Here is a 22,475-nt window from a genome sequence, read left to right as displayed (position 1 = left end):
AGACATATAAGTGGCAAAGGAACACAGAAAGGATGCTCAACATCTTTACAGTCAAGAAAGGCAAATCAAATCCACAATGAGATAAAATGACACACACCAAGTTAAACAGTTAAAATTAAAAGACTACTAAATTTTGTAGAGGATGTGGGGCAACTGTAACTCTCCTACACTGCTGGCAGGAATGTAAAATAGCACAGCACTTTGGGACACAGTCTGGGTCTCTTAAGAAGTTCAACGTATCTCTATTCCTAACAGCCTAAATCTGGGAACAACCCAAAAGCCCATCAATAGGTGAATGGGTAAAGAAAACGTTGTAAATCCATATATATGAGTATAACTCAGCAATAAAAAGGAATGAACTACTGAAACTATACACACACTGACAGGGTGAATCTCAAAAATATGTGGTATGTGAGAGAAATCGGACAACAGCAACACATATTCTAGGATTCCAACTATCTGAAATTCTAGTAAGGCAAAACTAATCTACAGCGATATAAAGCGAATCACCAGCAGTCTGAGGGCAAGGGGAGGGAACTGAATGTAAAGGAAGATAAAAATTTAGGGGGGAATATTCTGTACCTTGATTGTGATGGCATTTAAACAGGTTCACAGAGCTGTTAAAACTCATCAAATTATGCACTTAGATGGGACATGTTTTATCATGTAAAACTTTTGCTTCAATAAAGTTGATTTTTAACAAACTAAATGAAATGTGACCCAATATGTGTATGGTGTTCACACAGTTCCATAGCCCAGTTTTATGCTGTTTTCTCTAATGGTACTCAAAGGTTACTTAATAACAACAACAATAATAGTACTCAAATAATAACTTTAAAGGTTACTCAAGTAAGAAAGACTCCAGTAACAGGTGAGAATCAGAAACAATACAAATGCTTAAAATTTATATAATCAACCCATACCTCAAACGTGTATTTTTCTCTATTATTAAAGAGCATTAATATGGTCATCTGGAAAGTGGAGACCTGCAATATGTGCTTCCGTGTATTAGAGCCAGTTACTTGTGCCCCTCCAACACCAACTTCGGATCCATCTTCCTGTTTCATTTTTTAAGAAATATAAGCAAGATAAAATTATCTCCTGATAACTTTAACTGTATGCTTTTCAAAGACAAGCACTGTAATATCCAACTCTCCACTTAGCAAAACTACATAACTTATTCCTACATAAAAAGGCAATTGTCACTTAAAACATGGGTCTGTGTATGGGTCTGTGTACACACCTACACACAGGCACGCTAAGTCATTACTTAAGGACTGTCCTTTTTTCCCCATTATGAACATTTTAATGTATCTGAGCAAATAATGAATCAACAATGCCTTATAGTTATAGCTAAAATTATTTTAACAGTACACAATGGGATAATGGACTTAAAAGACAACACTGTCATTTTACAAGCTCCCAAAAGTAGCAGGGGTTTCCTTCTGTGTGGTCTGATCACAGCAAGAGATCAAATAACAGCACAGGATGGAGGGAAAAATCTCTGCCATCCTTAGGCCTGTTCCTGCTCTGTGACTTGACTTAAGTACAAAATAGAAATTTAAGTCTTCAGTAATTAACATATGAACTGTTTTTAAAACCCACTGATCTGTTTAATAAAACTCTGAAAGAAAACATGATTATTTAGGAAAAAATCCACTCTAAAACAAAAAGCAATTAAAAGCCGAGTTTTTAATATCCTTACCTTTCCCACTACACTCAAATATATAATAGTGTCAAACATTATTCAAGTAAATGAATTGTAAAGAATACTTCCCATTTCAATTAAATATAAAAATCAGAGTATGTGTAGACATTGACAATATTAAAAAAAAAGTGTTAGGACAACAGTGACATATAAAACCAGTAGCACTATTATTAAAATATAAAACTTTTATTTGCTGCCTAAATAACAACCTGAATATTTTTCCTTAACATTTCTCTAAAAGCTTTTTATTATTTTTCTATTTGAAGGCAAATGACTTTGATTTGATTTACACCCAAGCAATGAAAGTAAATGATTAGTCTAAACCTCACAATTTTCAATATAAGAAAGAAATTACATTTTTTAAACGAAGGCAATTCACTAGTGCCTTGCTAATTTTAATCACTTTATTAATATTTTGTGTATCTCACAAGATCTTGTGTTAATTTTCCTGGTTTTGATCTACTGGAAATAAGGATTATAAAAGACTGAGAATTTTGAAAAGGGACTCACAGCTTTGTATGCTCTCAAATCAATTTACATTTTATTATCTTATGCAATACTGTCTTATTATATATGCCTGAAGGAAGGCTAGGCTACTGGATAGGGTCTTCATACTGACCAATGAAGCTAGCAACTGAGAGAATAGAAGCTAAAGCCAGTTTCCCTTTTTGAGTATTTTAACTGAGTAGGAAAAATAAGAGAAATACATAATTTACCCAGGTCAACAAAAATGAGAAATCAATTCTATAAACTAACTTTAAATTACTTAATGTAAGTATGTTCCCAAACTATCAATATTTACCTTTTTAACTGGTCCATAAAATGTGGCATTGAGATCTGCAGAACCCATATGATGCTGGAGTGTAAGCTGTCGACCGCTGTGTTTGGCTAAGTAAAACCTTTAGCAAATCAAACCAGGTTTTAGAAAATCATGTAATTTACACATTTGGAATTATAAACTACAGGATAACAACCCTTAACAAGCATCTATGTATAAGGGAAATGTTAGTTTCTATTAGTATACTTTGCCCCTTGGCCTGCCGCTCAGCTGCTACTATTCATAAGATCACTTTTCTCCATAGTAACCCAGTCATCAATTTGCTCTAAGCCAGAGGCAGACAGCAACAATGCAAACTACACTCCTAAGCATGGAAAACAATCCTCTCCAGAGAGTTTATGCAACTCATTTTTACATATTAAAAAGCATAAAGAACAATTTTTCCTTTTGAACATGAAGTAGATTCATCCTTAATCAGGGACACTATTGCTCAAGTTTATTTCAACTCTGGACAATTATTTGTACTTACAAACACAAAGTTTGATCTATGTTTACCTTCTGAATATCTCAAAAGCATGTCTTGGTGCTGGTGGGATGTTGCACTTTGGTGTGGCTGACTGAGTGGGCCAATAACCTGTCGTGAGCACCCGGACTGTGAGATCAACACCACCTAAAGATACCTGTGTAGAAGATAAAAAAGATGTCCCCCTCAAATTAACTAGGATTTGTTTTCCATTCCATATAGACACTGGGTTAGAGTTATCCAAGTAGTTAGCTCCATGTCCAATATCCAGCAAATAAAACTTACCTTCTTAAAGATTAGATCAGTGTTTTCCAAATTTTAACTATCCTGGCAAATATCTATAATTATTGCTTAAGACGCCCATTTTAAAATAATGACCAAAGGAGAGTTCTTAGTACACGAACAACGTCTTACTGGTGTCACTGAGAGGAGTGAAGTTTTGGCCCTTAAGGTTTTTCAGATAAAATGTCAACAGGCCCTATCAGTATCATTTTAGAGAGAACTCTAAATCTTTCATCTGAAGAATATTAATCTTTCACATCTCAGCTTTTAAATATTTTTATCATCTTAACAACCTATTTCTACTAATCCTGTTCACATTTCAACTACATTGATCAAAACTTTCATGTTTTCACATGTAGTTCTTATTTTAACAACCTCTGCATAGGACACTGTAGATCCAGTTCTACACAGTGCACTCTACAGATGCTGGATAGTGGATAACCACCTCTACAAAACAGACGCTATCATTACTGTCATGGTTAGATATTATCTTCTTTATACATAAATTTTTAAGAAAACTAGAAAGCACATTAATAGGAATTCCTCAGGGTGAAATATTACCTTTATTATTGATATTCACAGCTTGTTCTAACCATTTTTCCATATTTATCTAACCTGGAGGATTCATGATACAGATTTTTTAAAAGAGAGGGCTAAACTTGATAAATATCAAGAATATACCACACTCAGATTCTTCACAAGTATCTACTAAATGACTACTCAATTTTATTTTATTTTATTTTTATTTCTTTAAAGATTTTATTTATTTGAGAGAGAGAATGAGATAGAGAGAGAGCATGAGAGGGGAAAGGGTCAGAGGGAGAAGCAGACTCCCTGCTGAGCAGGGAGCCCAATGTGGGACTCAATCCCGGGACTCCAGGATCATGACCTGAGCCGAAGGCAGTCGCTTAACCAACTGAGCCACCCAGGCGCCCAATGACTACTCAATTTTAAAGAAGTTGAACTGGGGTCGCGGTGGGGGAGCCTGAGTGGCTCAGTCAAGGTTAAATGGCTGCCTTCGGCTCAGGTCATGATCCCAGAGTCCAAGATCAAGCCCCACTTCGGGCTCCCTACTCAGAGGGGAGTCTGCTTCTCTCTCTGCCCCTCACCTGGCTCATGTTCTCTCTCTGTCAAGGAAAGGAAAGGAAAGGAAAAAGGAAAAAGGAAAATGAAAGGAAAGGAAAAGAAAAAAGAAAAAGAAAGAAAAAAGGAAAGAAAATCCTAAAAAACACAAAAAAAACAGGTTGAATTAGTAATCTTAGATGCCTTAGAGGAGAGAGGGTCACAGGAGAGACTCTGAGACGATGACCAGAGGTTGGCAGTGGGAGTGGTGCATTTTCAAGTGGCAGTAATGGTGTCACAACTTGGTTTAATCCACCCAAGACAATAAAGTCTTTTCTCCTTTCTCCCATGTACTCACATGGCTTGCTCCCTAATCTTCAAATCTTTCCTCAAACCGTCAGTTTTTAAAGGAAGACTTCCCTGACCACTTTGCCACTATAGATTTCCTCCATATATATCACCTATCACCAGCTAAGGTGCTATATGCTTGCTTATCTTATTTGTCATCTGTCTCCCAGATTAGAATGGAAGTTCCATCATGGAAGGGAATGAAGTCTCTTCCATTCTCTGCTTTTTTATCCAGTGCCCAAACAATGCTTGGCATGGAAAGCACTTTTATTTGCTAGATATTTGTTAAATGGGAAAAAAAAAACAAAAAACAAAGAAACTCAAAGAACTATTGCTTTACTGGTTTCTAAATCGTCTTCCTATAGCTTTTTTAGCAGTGTTTTGAAGACATTCAACTTATATTCAAAGACAGTACATGACAGGGACAAGTATACAGAGACTGAGATATCAGAAAAGTCTGCTGGAATAGGGTATGACTTGCCGATATAAATAAACAGAAATGTAATAGCAAGCCTGGTTTCCCTGCCCCGTCCCAGTTTTTAAAATAAAAACACAGGAAAAAACGGGCAAACACTTAAATTTTCCTTAAGCATAATAATTTTTATCTAAATAAAATATACAAGTATTATTTGAATTTTAAGAGAGCACTTGTTATATTACTTCTTTTTATTTAAGATTTTATTTATTTATTTGACAGAGAGAGACATAGCGAGAGAGGGAACACAAGCAGGGGGAGTGGGAGAGGGAGAAGCAGGCTTCCCGCTGAGCAGGGAGCTGGATGCGGGACTCAATCACAGGACCCTGGGATCATGACCTGAGCCGAAAGCAGACGCTTAATGGCTGAGCCACCCAGGCACCCCAATATATTACTTCTAAAAGTAAACGGAAGAGCCACTGTCTTGATAGATTTCAATAGGCCAAGAGCACTTAAAGTTAGAGAAGGTCTGCTTGAGGATTGGTGATATTTTAAAAGGGCTCAAAGATTTTGAAAGCTCAGTATTTGTTCTGATAATTTTGCCACTTTTCATCAAATCTTTCTAATGTAGATTAAGGCTTAGGAAGACTTAAAGCTTAAGATCCTTAGCATAAACAATTAAAAAAAGCCAGTAACTGCAGGCAAATAATGGCCTTACAGTAAGTGGAAACTGCAACCAGATTAGCAGATATGTAACTCTGAGCATCTTGGTAAGTACTCTCACTGCAGTTAACAAATTATTAAACAAATATTCTACCACAGAGTGCGAGAGATATTTGAATTATTAAATAAATGAAAAATTCACAAACTTTATAACCAAAAATAACAGGATCTGATAAAATCATCATGCTCAACTAGCCCCCTCCCCCTTTTTAAAATGAACAACAGCAACAAAGTGGTCAAGAGTAAAGATCGTAATTTTCTTATCAAAAGACCTTCACCGATCACAGACAAGGTAATTAATTAGACACTTATATAGAAAGAGTGTTGAACCCACCCAGGAACATTCCTCTTACAGATGGTTTATTTCAACAAAATATTTACTCAGACCAGATTATATCCCTATAGCACTCAATATGTGTAGAATTAGTGGAAGAAAAAAATAAACAGAAAAAAATAATTCTATTGCATGAAAATATATTAATGTATCAGAATCAAGCACAAATCTCTATAAACAATCTAAAAAAGGAAAAGAGTTATCTAGGATAACCACATTATTCAGTTCATGCCCAACAAAATTTCTATTTGTCACACACTTGTATCTTTCCTGCTCTCAGCCCTTCTCCACAATAAACTTTATGAGGCAAATCATAACTATTTACAATGGGGAGAGACCAGAAGTCCCTCTGAGTCAGAATGCCTTAACATATATATATAACCTAAATGTCCATTTCTACAGAATTAGGTATTTTCACATAATCTGTCTGTGATGAGACTGGGAGCAGTATAAGTGATGGTTTCGTATCTAAATATTAAAGGAATGGGGGCACCCTGGGTGGCTCAGTTGGTTAAGCATCCGACTTTTTTTTTTTAAAGATTTTATTTATTTATTTGAGAGAGAGAGAATGAGAGATAGAGAGCACGAGAGGGAAGAGGGTCAGAGGGAAAGGCAGACTCCCTGCTGAGCAGGGAGCCCGATGCGGGACACAATCCTAGGACTCCAGGATCATGACCTGAGCTGAAGGCAGTCGCTTAACCAACTGAGCCACCCAGGCGCCCAAAGCGTCCGACTCTTGTTTCAATTCAGGTCATGATCTCAGGGTTGTGAGATCCAGCCCCCTGTCAGGCTCCATGCATGGAACCTGCTTAAGATTCTCTCCCTCCCTCAGCCCTTCCCAACCAACTCCCCCTGCCCTGCATGCTCTCTCAAAAAAAAAAAAAAGAGAGAGAGAAGAAAATCAGAGGCATAACCTCCAAATTTTTTAAGTGGCTGTTACAGGTCTTAATTATACAGTTGTATATGGTCACTTGAGAAAGCAAACTCTTAAAGAAAACCTGTGGAGTTCTCTCAACTTAAGGTAAAGTTGAAAAACAGTAAAAAACAAAACAAAACAAAACAAAACAAAGAAAAAAAGAAAAAAAATTCTGAACTTCATTAAATCCTCACAAAAACCCATCAGACTCCAAAGCCATGTAAGCTGCAGCTTTACTGCCTTCTGGGAGTCACAGCACAAAACCATACTTATAACACATATGACGTAAAAAACGTCAGACCCCTTTATGCTGATTTTACAGATGAGAATATTGAAGTATAAACAGGAAGGTCAGGTAATGATTCTAAAGATCACACAATCCTGGGGGATAAAGTGAGAGGAAGAGTACTAAACTCAGCAAGCTTGCCCAAGCCCTGTCTTCTTTCCACAATCTATAATGGTTATAACAGTGGAATCACTCTATCTATTAAGTTTTCAGCACATTCCCTCAAGCGGAGAGGATAAACTAAGTTTTGGGAGAATAAGGAAAAAATATTTTAACATTAATAGTTAAAAAAGGGGCTAATATGGGGGAGAATAATTTTTAAAGTACACACAAGACAATACAAATGTTGCCACTAATACCATTTAAAGAAATGACACCAGTTCAGTTTAACATGGATGAAAAGTGCCCATTACAAAAGACTTCACATAGACACACACACCTAAGGAGAAATTAATGGAGAATCTTACCCCAGTTGCCTGTAGATGCTGCCTGAATTCATCCATAGTTGTGTTTGAGATGCTCATATCCCTAAACATTCCTTCCAGTTTTGATGTGAACTGACATCCGCATTCAGTCTGTGGAAGAAAACCGCAAACATACACAAATAAACAATGGATTTTTCTATGAGCAAATATACAAAGAAATAAACTCTTCCACGTAACTGACATCCTTTCTCCATCTTTCCAATAGCTGCTCTATGCCTGTGGCTACCAAACTTCAGTGTGTTTAAGAGTAACCCATGGATTTTATTTTAAAATGCAGGTTCACAGACTCTTTTGGAGATCCCAATACACCTCATTAAAGGTATGGACCAACACTACGTGTTTAATAGGCAGCTCAGGTGATACCAGTACAGGTGGTCCATGGCCCACACTTTGTGAAATGAAACTCAATGGTAACACTCCCTTTCCTATTCCCCTTGCACTAATCCTCCCCCAGATCTCCATGAATGTATCCTGCCACAGCAAGAGAAATTCCAAACTCTGAATGTCCCAGAACATAAACAAATCTAAGTGTAACCCGCTCAAACAATCCAGCTTTATTAACTTATAGAAATAAGCATTTTAAATCAATTAAATATTTTCTCATCACATGTTGTGGTGTTCAACCATGTGATAAACATTAGTAGGGGCGCATCATTCCAGCTTATATACACCTTACCTTTAACTTAGATATCATATTTTTTTCAGAGTCATCAGAAACACTTTTATTTGTGAGAAGTCTTCTTGCCAAGTGTTGTTTATAATAACGTTCAAATACATCTTTTTCTTGCATAAACCTAAAAAGGACCATTGCCTTATCCAATATTGTTTCTACTTCTTGTTCTGTTAGCTGCAAAATCAATGAAAAGACAATTTAATAATTATAAAACTTTAGTTCTACAAAAATATCACCACAGTTCATCTGCAGTTTACAAACAAGACGGGGGTGCCTGGATGGCTCAGTGGGTTGATCACATGACTCTTGATTTCAGCTCAGGTCATGATCTCAGAGTGGTGAGCTTGAGCCCTATATGGGCTCTGTGCTGGGTTTGAGCCTGCTTGGGATTCTCACTCTCCTCCTGCCCCTCCCCTAGCCCCACCTCTCTAAAATCAAAAACAAGACTTGGGACAACAAACATAAATAGTCTGGTTGAGAGATGTTGTCAGGAGGGACCCAGTTTGAGAATGTGCCTCCTACTTCAGAGTAGCACCACTCTTTTACATCCTCATCTAGTGCAGCATGGATCAAGGACTGGAATTCCCTTCCCTAGAGGGCTACCACTGCATGGAGCAAATGAGGGGATAATGGCTGGATTAAAGGATGACTGAGAACAAATGAAATGAAATTCTTTTTTTTTTTTTTTTTTTTAAGATTTTATTTATTTGAGACCACCGAGCAAGTGAGAGAGCACGAGCTGGGATGAGGGGGGGGTGGGTGTGAGGGGCAGAGGGAGAAGCAGACTCTGCTGAGCAGGGAGCCCAATGTAGGGCTCGATCCCAGGACCCTGGAATCATGACCTGAGTCGAAGGCAGAGGCTTAACTGACTGAGCCACCCCGGTGCCCCTGAAATGAAATTTTAATCACAAAAAAGAATCTTACAATGCTTTTCCATAGCATTTAGGCAGAAACTTACATAGGCAAAAGACAGATATTTTCTATCAGCTCATTCAAAATCTACATTGTGCAAACAGAAGAGTACTAACTGGTTATATAATTCAAACACTAAAAAGGCCCCTGTCCTTATCTTTTAAATAAGGGCAAGATGATACTGTAGCAGATTTTATTTAGCATATATTTAAAAAATACGAAGACCAAATGGATGTTGTCTTTCCTATCGTGATCTTCCTCTTTCTTCGTTGTTATAGCTGGCTGGAAAATCTGTGGCCATTTGCTGCTTTTCCCTTTTCTTTCACAAATTCTAAGATGAAGTTAAAAAGACCAATGTATATGTGATCACAATATGCTTAATCTGATTTTCTACACTGTAGTAAACTCCAAGATCCCAGATATATAATAAAGGCTTTCAAACTACTTTCTGATAGCAATTCTAATCTACTCTTTTCACAATCTTGGCATCCAAGTATTACTGTTTGATATGTAACTCCCAGAACCAGATGACAGCAAGCAACATTGCATGCTATGGTATTTGTTTTCTAGTTCCCTATTATCTCTATAGCGTATCAAATCCATAAAGACTGTTGAACAATTGTGGCTGTGTAGTTGTTTGGTTCTGATGTAAATTATACATTAAGTGAAATGTCAAAGTAGCATTTCAGATACCGTAAACAATCCTTTTCAAACAACACAGCACACATTTAAAGCACAGCAAAGGAACAGACTTAATTTCATATCTACAAAATTTCCTATTTTTGTATTTCCTAATTTTATATAGTTTTAAATCTACAAATAAAACATAATGTGTTCCCAAATGCTTTAATACTTACCCCTTTGACTCCCTTCTTCAGCTTATCATCAATAAATAATGAGAGGTATTCAGGGGACCTGGAGTTGAGGTTGAGAAAATACTCAAAGTCACCCGCAATAGTTTGTTTAAAGAGCCGGTCATTATTGAACGATTCCTGGAGGAAGCGATCAAACCTACTCTTCAGATCCAATAAGCCCTTCCAAATAGAAACAAAGAAATTCAGGATACATTATAATAATTTTTTTCTATAAACAATACACTTACAATCAGGTATGTTTATCTTAACTTTGCTGGTAATAAATGGGTGCATTCGGTGTTAAACTTATAGGTTCTGTATTATTATTTTCAAGACTTTATCTAAGCCCATATTAAACATGTCAGCAATGAGGAAAGTAGTCTATTTTCCATTTGTATTATTACTCTATTGAAGATGAACTAAAGAACCACTGCACTATTTCTCCACAGTCTTCTCTCTCTTGACTGGGTAAAGCCCAAGAAAATCAGCTTTAAAGAGGCACCAAAAAAGCGATTACGTATACTGAAACATGAAAAACTTGGGAGCATCATTTATTCATAGTATTGCTTTAAAGCACAACATTTTTGAACAAAAGGTATTTAACTGGAAACAGTTATTTTTTTCTAATACCCCAAAGTACATGAACACTAAAGCATAGAAAAAAGTAGCTATTTTCACTCTTTAAATCATTTAAATAAGGTCTTCATCAAACAAGTTAACAAATGAAAAGCAGCAGCTTAGTTTGGTTCCCTGATACAAAGATACATACTTCACAAAATTCTAAAATATTTAGGATAATTATACATATTATTTTTCTATTGGGAAAATTAAAGTAAAAAATACAAAATACATGCAGCTCAGTAAAAGTGAACTTTTTATTAGCATGTGTCAAAATTATTTTATCACAAACGTAAAGAGAATCTTCTGTATTCGCTTACCTGGATATAGTCAACAGGATTCTTTCCTTCTCCTTCCTCAGAAACAAGGGCTTTACCTTGTTCCCTCAAATAGGAACTCATACACTCACACATTGTTTTCAAGCCATTTGGCACACGACTAAATAACTTGTACATGCAAGCAAGGTCTGCAATCAGAAAGAACATACAAATCAACTACATTAAGGATTAAGGAAAAAAATGTGAATCTGTTTATTCTGTTATGTGAACTTAAAGAAGCTTATTTTTCCATCACCTACCACTTGCTGATCATGTGAAAAATTTATGGAAAAAACACCCAGCAAAATAGAGAAAAGGAAAAAAATTAGGCTAGTTAATGGTTATTATTGCAACTTATGAAAGCTTTCAGGTAAGATGCTCTGAGAGCGTCAATGAAATGTCTCAGTACATTTTAGTTTACATGGAAGATACCCATACAGCATAACAAAAAAGCCATAAAAAAAAGAAAATTGTAGCTTTGAGTTCTCACACAATTCTAATCCAGAGCCCAGTAATACTACACATGTCTATCAAAAGAATAACTTATTTACTGTGTAATTAGTAGTCAACAGAATAAGGGAAGAAATATAAAAACCAATTAAAAATCTTAGATATTTTTGGGTACGTCTATCTCAAAGTTCAAACAACATGACAATAAATGAAATAATATATACTAGAATTTCATTACACACCATGACAAAGTTTATATGAAACTTTTAACGTATATTTCTATTCCTTGGTATTTTCCTCAGAGCAATCCCTAATATTTCTTAGGTGATGTCCTAGGCCAATACCTATATTTTAAAATTGGTTTATCTCACTATATTATTCTTAGAATAATTCTGGATTCTGTCCATTTTTTTATATCATTTTTCACTAGATTAAAATGTGGAGGTAAAATACTGCTTTCCCACGAGTCTGGTGTTTCTTTGAAATAAGAACTTACGGAGACTGTGTCAAAACTGTACAATGATATACAAAAGCTTTATAATCGGAAAACTTTTGAAAATGGAGTTAGAATAGCAGTTTCTAGATTTGGGGCTAGGAAATTTTTTTCTATAAAGTGCTACAGAGTAAATATTTTATAGAACTGTGGGCCATATGGTCTCTGTTGCAACTACTTCAGTTTTGCCCCTGTAACAAGAAAGAAGCCACAGGTAACAAAGAAATGAATGGGCATGACTGTGTTCCCATAAAAGTTTATTTAAGGACACTGACATCTAAAAATTTATGTAATTTTCATATGCAATGAATTATTACTCTTCTTTTGACTTTTTTTCCCCCCTAACCAAACTGTTGATGGGCCACATTTGGCAGACAGGCTATAATTTACCTACCCAGGTCTTCATTTTAACAGCTATTTAGATCCTAAAACTAAAGTTGTATATTTAAAAAATACTTAGAAGCAAGTTTTACAAAAAGGGCTTCTAAAATTTGAAACTGTTTCAGTGACTTTCAAAATCAAATTGTATTAAAAGTAAGTTTTCCGCAATAATACATGTCCAAACTAAACTACATACAGCAAATCTTATAGTTTCTCACATTTGGCATAAATTATAACTAAAAAAAAAATTTCTTAAAAGATTTTATTTACTTTGAGAGAGAGAAAGAGCATGAGCATGAGTGGGGTGAGGGGCAGAGGGAGAGAATCTCAAGCAGACTCCACACTGAGTGTGGAGCCCATCGTGGGGCTTGATCCCAGGACCCTGAGATCATGACCTTAGCCAAAATCAAGAGTCAGGTGCTTAACTGACGGAGCCACCCAGGCATCCCAAGAAGGGTCTAAAAAAAAAAAGTTAACTTTCTCTGGTTTAATGAAAATTACAAATTTACATATAACTTTCAGGAAGAAATGTAAGCATTTCAAAACACAAGGACTACACTGGAGGAAGCATAGAAAACCACCTCCTTTCCTACCATCTTACTTTTCTCTCCTCTTACATCCCTCCTCTCCTTTAAATTGTTCAGTTAAAAATTGTTTTCCATTCCCTGCCAAGCTCCTAACTTAAACAGTCAACATGTGTTTCTTTTATAAGAAGTAAGTAGCAGGGTGCCTGGGTGGTTCAGTCGTTAAGCGTCTGCCTTCGGCTCAGGTCATGATCCCAGAGTCCTGGGACTGAGCCCTGCACTGCGTTCCCTGCTCAGCGGGAGGCCTGCTTCTCCCTCTCTTACTCCCCCTGCTTATGCTCTCTCTCATTGTCTTTCTGTCAAATAAATAAATAAATGAAAATCTTAAAAAAAAAAAAAAGTAGCAAAATACTGCTAAGACATCATCTAAGAAGCAGGAAAACAGCAAGAGTACCATGTTTATTTTTTTTAATAGCATACCAGTGATTTCTAAAGTCATAATTTTAAAGTAAAACTTCAGAAATTAAAAACAAGGACAACATGATTATTACTCTTTTATTTATAATTTCTCATAGGGAAATCACAAAATATTGTTTTCAGGGAAAAAAAGGGTAAGTAGTCAACAAGAATAAATGCTACAGTTATCTCAAAACTGTGTACTTTTACTTTTATAAAGCAATTCTCCTTTCTCTGAAGTCTGTTAACTTCAGAGTTCCCAAAACCAATCTACTTAATTTATCTGAAATGTCACATGAAAGACACTATTTTTACATTTTCAGGCCCCTTATCACAACTAACTCCCAAAGGAAAGCCTACAGAAATTTTATGATTGGAATGTAACATTTTAGAAGAACCACAAAAAAAAACACAAAGAGAGTATGTGGCAATGGAGAGTTCAACTCTCTTGTCTACAAAAAGGACAGGAATATTAGGACTTCTGGGCTAAGAAAAACACAAAAAGGAGACTAAAATGAAAGATAGTAAAAAAGAGCCATTCAATTAACAAGAAACAACACCAAAAATCCTCATTAATAAAGTGTAAAGCTTTACTCTTAAATCCTATCAAAGTAATAAGTTAATAAATTAATGACACACACAACTTTAAGACTGACATTCATAATCTAAGTACAGGAAAATAAAAAAAAAAATTACTAAGAACCTGGCAGAATTATAAAGATTTAATTATATTTGAATTGCTGACACTTACCTTCTGTCTTTCCATTTTTCAACATATGTACTAGCCCAGAATTTTCCATTTCTACTATGGTTTTCATGTGTTTGGAAATGAGCTCCCTCTCGACCACCTTTACTATTGGCTCTTCAGTTGATTTGTCAAGGCAGTGCATCACCCGTTCTATTTCTTCATTAATTCTAGCTTCTACTTTCTTTATATATACTGAAGCACTGTTTTCTGCTAAAAATTTCTGGCTTTCCATCTGCAAAAACATGATTTTTTTTAAACATAGAAGGAAAATGTGTTTCTCCTTTTAACTTTGTGTTTCTATAACATTTATCATTAAGCCAAACTAAATTGTCATAAGCACTATTAACATTTTTAGCTTATCATACAAATCTACATAGTCTGAATTATACCCTTTAAAGCACTGATCACATAAGAGAAATCAATACAAAAGCAGTGTTTTTCAAACTTTGACAATGTACTTCAAATAGCAGAAAAAGCAAGCACGTGCCAGTAAAGGTCAAAAGTACAGAATGAAGTATCTGACCCCAAGTCAGAGTGGAAAATTCTTTTCTGATTTGTTTTAATGTATAATTATGCCTAGAAAGGTTCAACATGTTTATCATAGTTTTGCTGACATACTGCTAGTTACTAAAGTCCAACTGCCACCCCACTCCCAATCTCAAAGGAGTATGTGTGTGCACACTGAAGTTTGAGAAACAGAGTTTTTAAATAACTCTTAATCTTGTCTGCTATCACCAGCCTTACAGAAGTTCCACTAAATTATAAATGTTAATCCAAATGATTTTAACCTATTTGATAGCAGGATTAACGAATACATAAAAGATTTACAAAACAGAAGACATGCTGATATACACTATGTATAAAATTTAATAACACTTCCCACTTTCTTAACAAAAAGTAGTTTTAATCCTTGAAAATAATAAAGTTTCTAAGAACAGACATTAACACACCAAACAAAACTGAGACCATGTCTCCACTCACTGTTAAAAACAGTATGTATTATGTATATATGCACATGCATACACGTATCACTGCAGCACATTTTGGAATCTTGACAATTAATCTTCTATTGTATGTCTACAATGTAATGAAGGAAATTAAAACGAATGTAGAAGTCAAAAATATTGTCAAATATACCCAGCATTAGTTGCTGCATTATTGGAAAATACAGCCTGCCTCCTACATTATAAAATTAATAGTTCATGAAGCATGGTCCAGGGGCTCACCAGTGCAGGCCACAAAGGTCTTCCTGATGGGCTACAAACTAATTTTAAAAAAAGGGGGGGCAGCAAGTCCATTCTTTGTTTCTTAATGTGTAAATGACACCAAAACCCGAGTTCCATCTTTATATACATCCAGTGGCTCTTATGAATGACCTACTGAACTATTAAGAATTGTAACTTTGTATTCATTTTTTTAAAAGCTTATTATTGGAGTAAAAACTTTTAGTACTCAGCTAAGTCTGTTTTAACACTACAAAGCTCCTACTATAATTGAGGTTTTCAGGAGGATGCCTGGTTATTATGATCTTATTAATACTCTTACATTTTGTAATTCCATTACAAATTAGTACTAGTTTAACTTCAGTTTCAGCAATTTAGTTGGTTCTGGGTCATTATACTGCTGCAAAATTGTATCAATTATACTTATTGACCTCTAACTTCCTCATCAATAGTCTTTAAAAAAAAAAACCATATATATATGCACCATGAGATCATGCATATTTCTATATTTATTTCACTAGTAACCCAGTATTTACCAAAAGCCTGAATAGTGAGACTTTATTAGTGATGCATTGCCTCTGAATTTATGGTAAATAATCTGTAACATGTAAATATAAGAAAACATTAAGGTTATTTCTAAGTTTGTATGTTTTAGAACACGTAATTTAAAAAATCATGTGTGCAAGTCCAAACTCTTCAATTTTTTTCAATGGGTTCCTTCCCTGGAATGTGAGCATGGGGAGTAGGTGTCTGAAGGGTATTCTTGTACTCTCCTTCCCAAAGGGCCTCAGTAGAAAAAGGCCAAACGTTCAAATCAAACTTTGATTAATATCTTAAAAGAGCATTTATTTACATCTTCACTGATTACCTGAAAAAATTCTGCAGACATTTCCAAAAAAGGAGCCTCAAAATCTTCTTCATAGACGGATCGTCCTTCGAGACCTAAAATCATTAACATCTGGCAAGCATTTCTTATTGCGCCTCTGTCAAAAGAAGTTAAACCACTTGATAAGCATGTTATATTAAAGATTCATGTAAAAAAATGCAATAGAGGTAGCTAGAAAGACTTCAAGAACTTTTTTTTTAAAAAGTGACCCAGCTCCCATAAACAACTCATTTATAACATAAGGATTTAGAGTAATTTTAATCGGAAAGCATATCTTGACTATATACCTATTTATCTCAAGTTCTCAGACTGTCTGAACTTTAAAATTTGAAAGAAAATACACTTAAAATGTCTAAATATTTGTGTAGTTAAAAACTCATACTATAAAAGGACGATTTATCAGAAAGCAGTAAGGAGAGAGGGAGGCTATATTGCTTGACATGGGTACAACACACAGCTACTCTGAGGCATTTTAATTTTTTTTTTAATCCAATCACTTTGGGGCAACCCTGCCCAGGCACCAAAGCTGAAATAAAAAGAACTTTACAAGTCTTCCTCTAATAGCTGCTCTGAGTACAAACACAAAGAAAAAGCGGTCTTCCACGCTTCAAGCTGCTCTAACTGCAGTGTCACAAAAACAGTACTGCAGCCACGTAAGAAGGGGAGGCAACGTGACCTAACAGAAGGGGCACAGGAGTTCTTAGTCATCGTACATTATGCTTCACACTTTTCTTCAAATGTGTTAAGAATGAAGGCTTACCCAGAGCTTTCTTTTTAAAGAAAAAGACAAAGAGAACAAAAAATGTTATCACACAGCCAAAAAGAACAAAATGCCAGCATAAAAAAATACATGAAAAACCAAGGGAAGACTAATGGCTGATTTATTTTTTAAAAGCGTATTAAATAAAAGCTCAGGAGGGTCTCTTCTAACACGAGATGTGTGCTTTTAAGTTAGAATCTGGTAACTTTGTTAATTGTGAAAAGATTTTTGAGGATTTTCATAATGTTCTGGACAATAAAACTTTTATTTATTGTAGTAAGACTTAGGACAGAAAATCGGTTCTCAAGATATAACCACTAAAAAAAAACCAAACACTGCAATATAAAAAGATGATTATACCGATCTACAACTTCTCCTTTCCGCTCTCTCGCAATCATGTCCAATAGCGTTTGTCGTAGATGATCCCTAATACACCCATAACGTACAACTTGATCTCGAAAAATAATTAATCCCAAATTGTAGACATTCTCCACATTATTTTGTTGTACATATACACGGTCCTGCAATGAAAACAAAATCACATAAACATGAGCACAACTCCTGCAAACATAAAAATAACCATTATGAGCTACAATAATACAGGAAATGAAATTCTAGAAGCAGCTAATTTTTCAGGTGAGAAACACTTCGAACTATTTTAAGCCCCATGGAATTTTCTAGCACCTCCCAAATTATATAAAAGTTAGTCTTTACAGACTGTACAATTTACAAACAATTGGCTATAGGTGGTCACCCGTTTAACCTGAAGGAAAAAAAAGGGGGGGGGGGAGGGAAGCAAGCATCATGCCCAGGAAAAAGCAGGTGAGCAGAAAGCAGAGGAGAAAGGTAGAGGGCAAGGTAGAGACATCTTTCTTTCTTTCCAGAGCCATACCATGCCTGAACATGGTTCTTACTTTCTTAAATGCTGTAAAGATCATATTCTTTGAAGTAAAATTAAGAGCCGAATGAAATACAGATCCACGTAACTTAAGCTGATTGCTTACTGGTAAATATTAAAAGGCTCTAATGCCTATAATACAGCAGCATTAAGCATTACATAATTAAAACACCTCTAGTTATTGTCATTTCAAACAGATTACTTGTAGTCATCTTATTTTCAAGTTCTTGCCATCTTGATTACAGGTGTGTCTCACTTTACAGAGCACATAAATTCCAGAATTACTGGCTATACAAGTCCTATTTTGTGCATTTGAAAAATCCACATTTACACCAAAATACAATGGAATAAAACTACTAAGTTTTTAATTCACAAAAGGATTAGCAACAGAATTCGTTTCTGTTCTTAACCAGGATCTCTCTGGGCCTTGATGGGTCTCTGAACTTCCAAAAATTATGAAATTATTGTGTGTTTGCTGGTACGTAAGTACTATGGAAACAGAGCCCATAGCTTTCACTAGATTCTTAAAGGCATTTATGATCCAAAACCAGTTAAGAACCACTGCACACTGTGATCCTGGAACTTTTGTAAGAACACTGTCATTACAGGCAACACCAAGCAAAGCCACCAGGTGAACATAAACAGAAGCTCAGCCATATCAGTGATGCAACTGAAATGGCACCGACCAACAACTGCTGACTAAATTCTCAACAAGTAGCATTCTCTTCATGTGACGTCACTCCTGCAACCTTCCTCCATTCAGCTCCTCTAGGGCACACCCCTGATGGCTATAAGGAAAGCCGCTCTTTGATTAGTATCTTCGCTGCTCATGTTTCTACATTCTATATCATCTTGGCACAAGCTCACATTTTTAAAATTGTGCATCAACTTCAGTAGGTTCAAAATTTTCACAGATGATTTCTCTGGTACATTTTTTTTTTTTCTAAATAGGCTTTCACTTTTTTTCCTTTGTATAAAACTATGTGGTGGCCACATCTGGAGCCTGGGTCCTCTGCACGGAGACTCTGGTGTGGGTCTTTACAAGATATCGGTGAGCTCCTAAACACAGTCTTTCCAGAGGTTGGGGGTGAGAGCTGTAGGTCTGGGAAATGGCATCAAAAGTGGCCTAGGCGAAGCTGGGTGGCAGTGCAGCCCTTTGCTGAGGGGGAGCAGTTGGCAATACCAGCCACCATTAGTAGCTTCTTGAGCACAGGGGCTGAGACAATGCCAGTGCCTCCGGGGGCAGGGATGAGGCGCCCCAGCACAGAGCCACAGTGGCCGGTCAGCTTGCATGGGACAGCGTGGGGCTTGTTGATCTTGTTCCGCCAGCAGCCTTGCCACAGGGGGATGCTGGAAAGCTTGGGCCAGGGTGATGGACCCTGGAGAGCAGTGGCTATCTCCTTGTAGCACTTAATACCCAGACCAACGTATCCGTTGCAATGTCCGATGGCAGCAAATGCCTTGAACCTGGTCCGCTGGCCAGCACAGGGCTGCTTTTGCACAGGCATTACCTTCAAAACCTCATCCCAGAGAGCATGATGCCCCTAGGAGAAAAGTCAATAATCTCCTATTCCTTGATGGGCAGGGAGAAGACAGATTTCGTCTAGGGACTTGATCTCCATGGCACTGATTTGGCAGCCCAGCTTGGTGATGGGGATCCACTCCTTGTCTGGGCCTTGCCTCTGAAAGCTCCACGGCCCTGGACTCAGCCCCAGGCCCAAGCACAGGCTGCCAAAGCCAGTGAGGAAGCTGTTGCAGCCTCCCATTCCAGGACCCATCCCTGGCCCCTCCAGCAGCACTGGGGTCATCCCCCATTTGCTGTTCTCTCTTCAGTAAATTCTTAAGCTTCACACGTTCACCTCAAGATCTAAATTCTGTGTCTCCCCTGACCGGGGGAAGGGACACGACAGACAGAAGATGCAGAGGAGAGAGAGAGAATCTTAAGCAGACTCCCCACTGAGCATGCGGCCCAACAGAGCTTGATCTCATGACCCTGAGATCACTACCTGAGCCGAAACCAAGAGTAGATGCTCAACCGACTGAGGAGCCTCTGCCTTACTTTTCAGCATGAAACAAGATGCATTCAATAAAAGCTGGCATGAATCTAAAAATGTAAAAAGCACCAATAATCTTTTTTATTATAAAAATAATTACTGTGTTGCATAAATTATTCATAAATTTGATGTTTACAGTTTTGAATAGTACCATATACAGTATCACTCTCACCCTAAGTGATCAAAACCAGTAACTGGCTGCTTAATTAAACATAGGTGGTAAAAGAGAGAAACAAATGTACACACATATTTGCATCTTAATTTTAATTTAGAACATTAATACATGTTCGCTGAGATATCAAGACTTTTGTCTTTGAACATGAATCCTGTGACCGGGGTTCAGCATTCTCTTTCTTACATACACTCCCACCTAATAAAGAAACCTTTCTACTTTGTTTCATTAGGATGGAGAATGAAGACTAGAGACATTTGTGAAGCAAACTGAATGTAAAAAAGTCCTTCTAGATTTTTACAATCCCTGCTCCATTCTTTTAAATTACCTACACCTAATTTGAATCAATATTTAGTGATTTGCCTTTGTCAAGTCTTTCTAAAACATTCAATCTTGTTTACCAAAGAACAAATTCAATCGTTTTTAACACCATTTTATTGATTTACAGGATATTAAGTTATGTATTAATAACAAGTACAACTGGCATAAACAGGCTTGAAAATAAATACAAGTGACTCAGTAAACACAAAGCACAACTGGTAAGAGCAAAATACAGAAGAGATACTGAAAGTAGTGAAACAGCAGTGAGAGAATTCTGCATCAGGCTGTTTTCACAGAATAGAAAATATTGGTAATTCTGGCAACACTGCAAGTTCCAACTCTACTACATGCCTATGGGACTTGTAGGGTGTGTGGGGGTCAGATACCTATCATATATGACGTATATATGACATTAGCAAGTTTAACCTCTTTCTTAAGAAACCAAATGTTCTTAATTAAGAAAGATGTTGAAAGAATTAGGTAAGATTTGTTTTTGGCAAAAGGGCACTACCTGTAAAATTACAGAATAAAGGCACATAAAATGTAACCTTCAGAGCAAATTATGCATTTCAGAGTGAAATTTTTTTAATGTTCCCCTTTTTTGGCTTTACTGCAGTATAATTTATATGCTATAAAATTCACTAATTTTAAGAGTACAGTTCAGTCTAGTACATTTCTACAGTTGTCTAACCATGGCGACAATCCATTCTAGAACTATTTCCATCACCCCCAGAAGTTCCCTGAGCCCATTTGTAGTCAATCCCACTTCCAGCACCCCTGCTTTCTCTTTCTACAAAATTTCCTTTTCTGGTCATTTAATATAATTGAATCCTATCTAATCTTTCGTGTCTGATCTTTCACCAAGCATACAGGTGCTGAGGTTCATTAATGGTGTTAACATTTATCAGTGTTTCATTCCTTTGTAGTGCCAAATAATACTCCACTGTATGGATATGCCACATTTAGTTCATCAGCTGATGGGATATTTGGGGCTGTGTCCAGTTTTTGTCTGCTATGAGCAATGTTGCTATGAACGTTTGGGTACAATCCTTTGGTGAATATATGTTTTCATTTTTCTTGGGACAGATTTCTAGAAGTGGACATTGGATCATATGGAAATTGCTAAACTATTTTCTAAAGTGGACGTATCAGTTACAGCAGATTTTTGAATGCAAAAATACTAAGATGCGGAGTTAGGAATTCTTCAAATGGAGCTCTGGCTGTACCACTAATTTGGCTGTGTGACTTTGAGTAAGTCATTTATCCTCTCTGGTCCTGGGCAACCCAAAGGGATGGTAAAGATAATCTCTAAAACTCCAGTAAATGATTTCCTATGAAGCTTAACTTTCTGATCAAAAATTAACATATTTGAAGAACCAAGATACACTTCCCTATCACTTCTTCCCTTTCTATGTGACCAGTCTCCCTGGCCTGGGGTTCCCTCTTCCCAAGCCTAAGCACAGTAATGTGGGTGAATCTATAACCCTTTGGCCGATAATGCTGTCTAGCTCAAGTCCTCTGACAAAAAGGCAGAAAAAGGGTCAGTTTCAACTGATGAATTGTTCAGGTATACTGTGTATGGGGAGAAACAATGCTTTAGTAAAGGAAGCCACATAGGATGGAAACACGTGGTTAGAGTGTCTGAGTAGGGCATAGAACATTCACGTCCATGAAGATTGCTGGAGACAAAAGAACTACAGATGTTGTAGTGTAAGACCTAAACCTTTGTCTTTTAATTTGAGACTGCAAGGTGTATATAATGAATGCAATTAAATGACATACAATATTAAGAAAATCTGTTATCCCTGAAATTTGATTACAGATAAGAGAGCGCTAATAAATGAAGAAAAAACCGACAAAATTTGAGTGTGGCTA

General features: G+C 36.4%; 1 protein-coding gene across 1 annotated transcript in view; it reads right to left on the bottom strand.

Moving 5' to 3' along the window:
• CUL3 (cullin 3) overlaps positions 1-22,475 on the bottom strand; it is a 90,531-nt gene that overhangs the window by 11,435 nt on the left and 56,621 nt on the right. The window contains exons 4-13 of the mRNA XM_028105120.2: positions 17,516-17,676; positions 16,378-16,492; positions 14,290-14,518; positions 11,238-11,383; positions 10,303-10,479; positions 8,537-8,707; positions 7,843-7,950; positions 3,042-3,166; positions 2,511-2,607; positions 924-1,058 (exon numbers count right to left, since the gene is read on the bottom strand). Of these exons, the coding sequence (XP_027960921.1) occupies positions 924-1,058; positions 2,511-2,607; positions 3,042-3,166; positions 7,843-7,950; positions 8,537-8,707; positions 10,303-10,479; positions 11,238-11,383; positions 14,290-14,518; positions 16,378-16,492; positions 17,516-17,676 (1,464 nt within the window). The remainder of the gene's footprint in view (positions 1-923; positions 1,059-2,510; positions 2,608-3,041; positions 3,167-7,842; positions 7,951-8,536; positions 8,708-10,302; positions 10,480-11,237; positions 11,384-14,289; positions 14,519-16,377; positions 16,493-17,515; positions 17,677-22,475) is intronic.

Source organism: Eumetopias jubatus, unplaced genomic scaffold, assembly GCF_037043125.1.
Source record: "Eumetopias jubatus isolate StellerSeaLion01/CBP00866 unplaced genomic scaffold, mEumJub1_p1.0 scaffold_3, whole genome shotgun sequence".
Classification (NCBI taxonomy): domain Eukaryota; kingdom Metazoa; phylum Chordata; class Mammalia; order Carnivora; family Otariidae; genus Eumetopias; species Eumetopias jubatus.
Note: the sequence above shows the minus strand (reverse complement) of the source record. Positions and strands in the feature narration are given on the sequence as shown.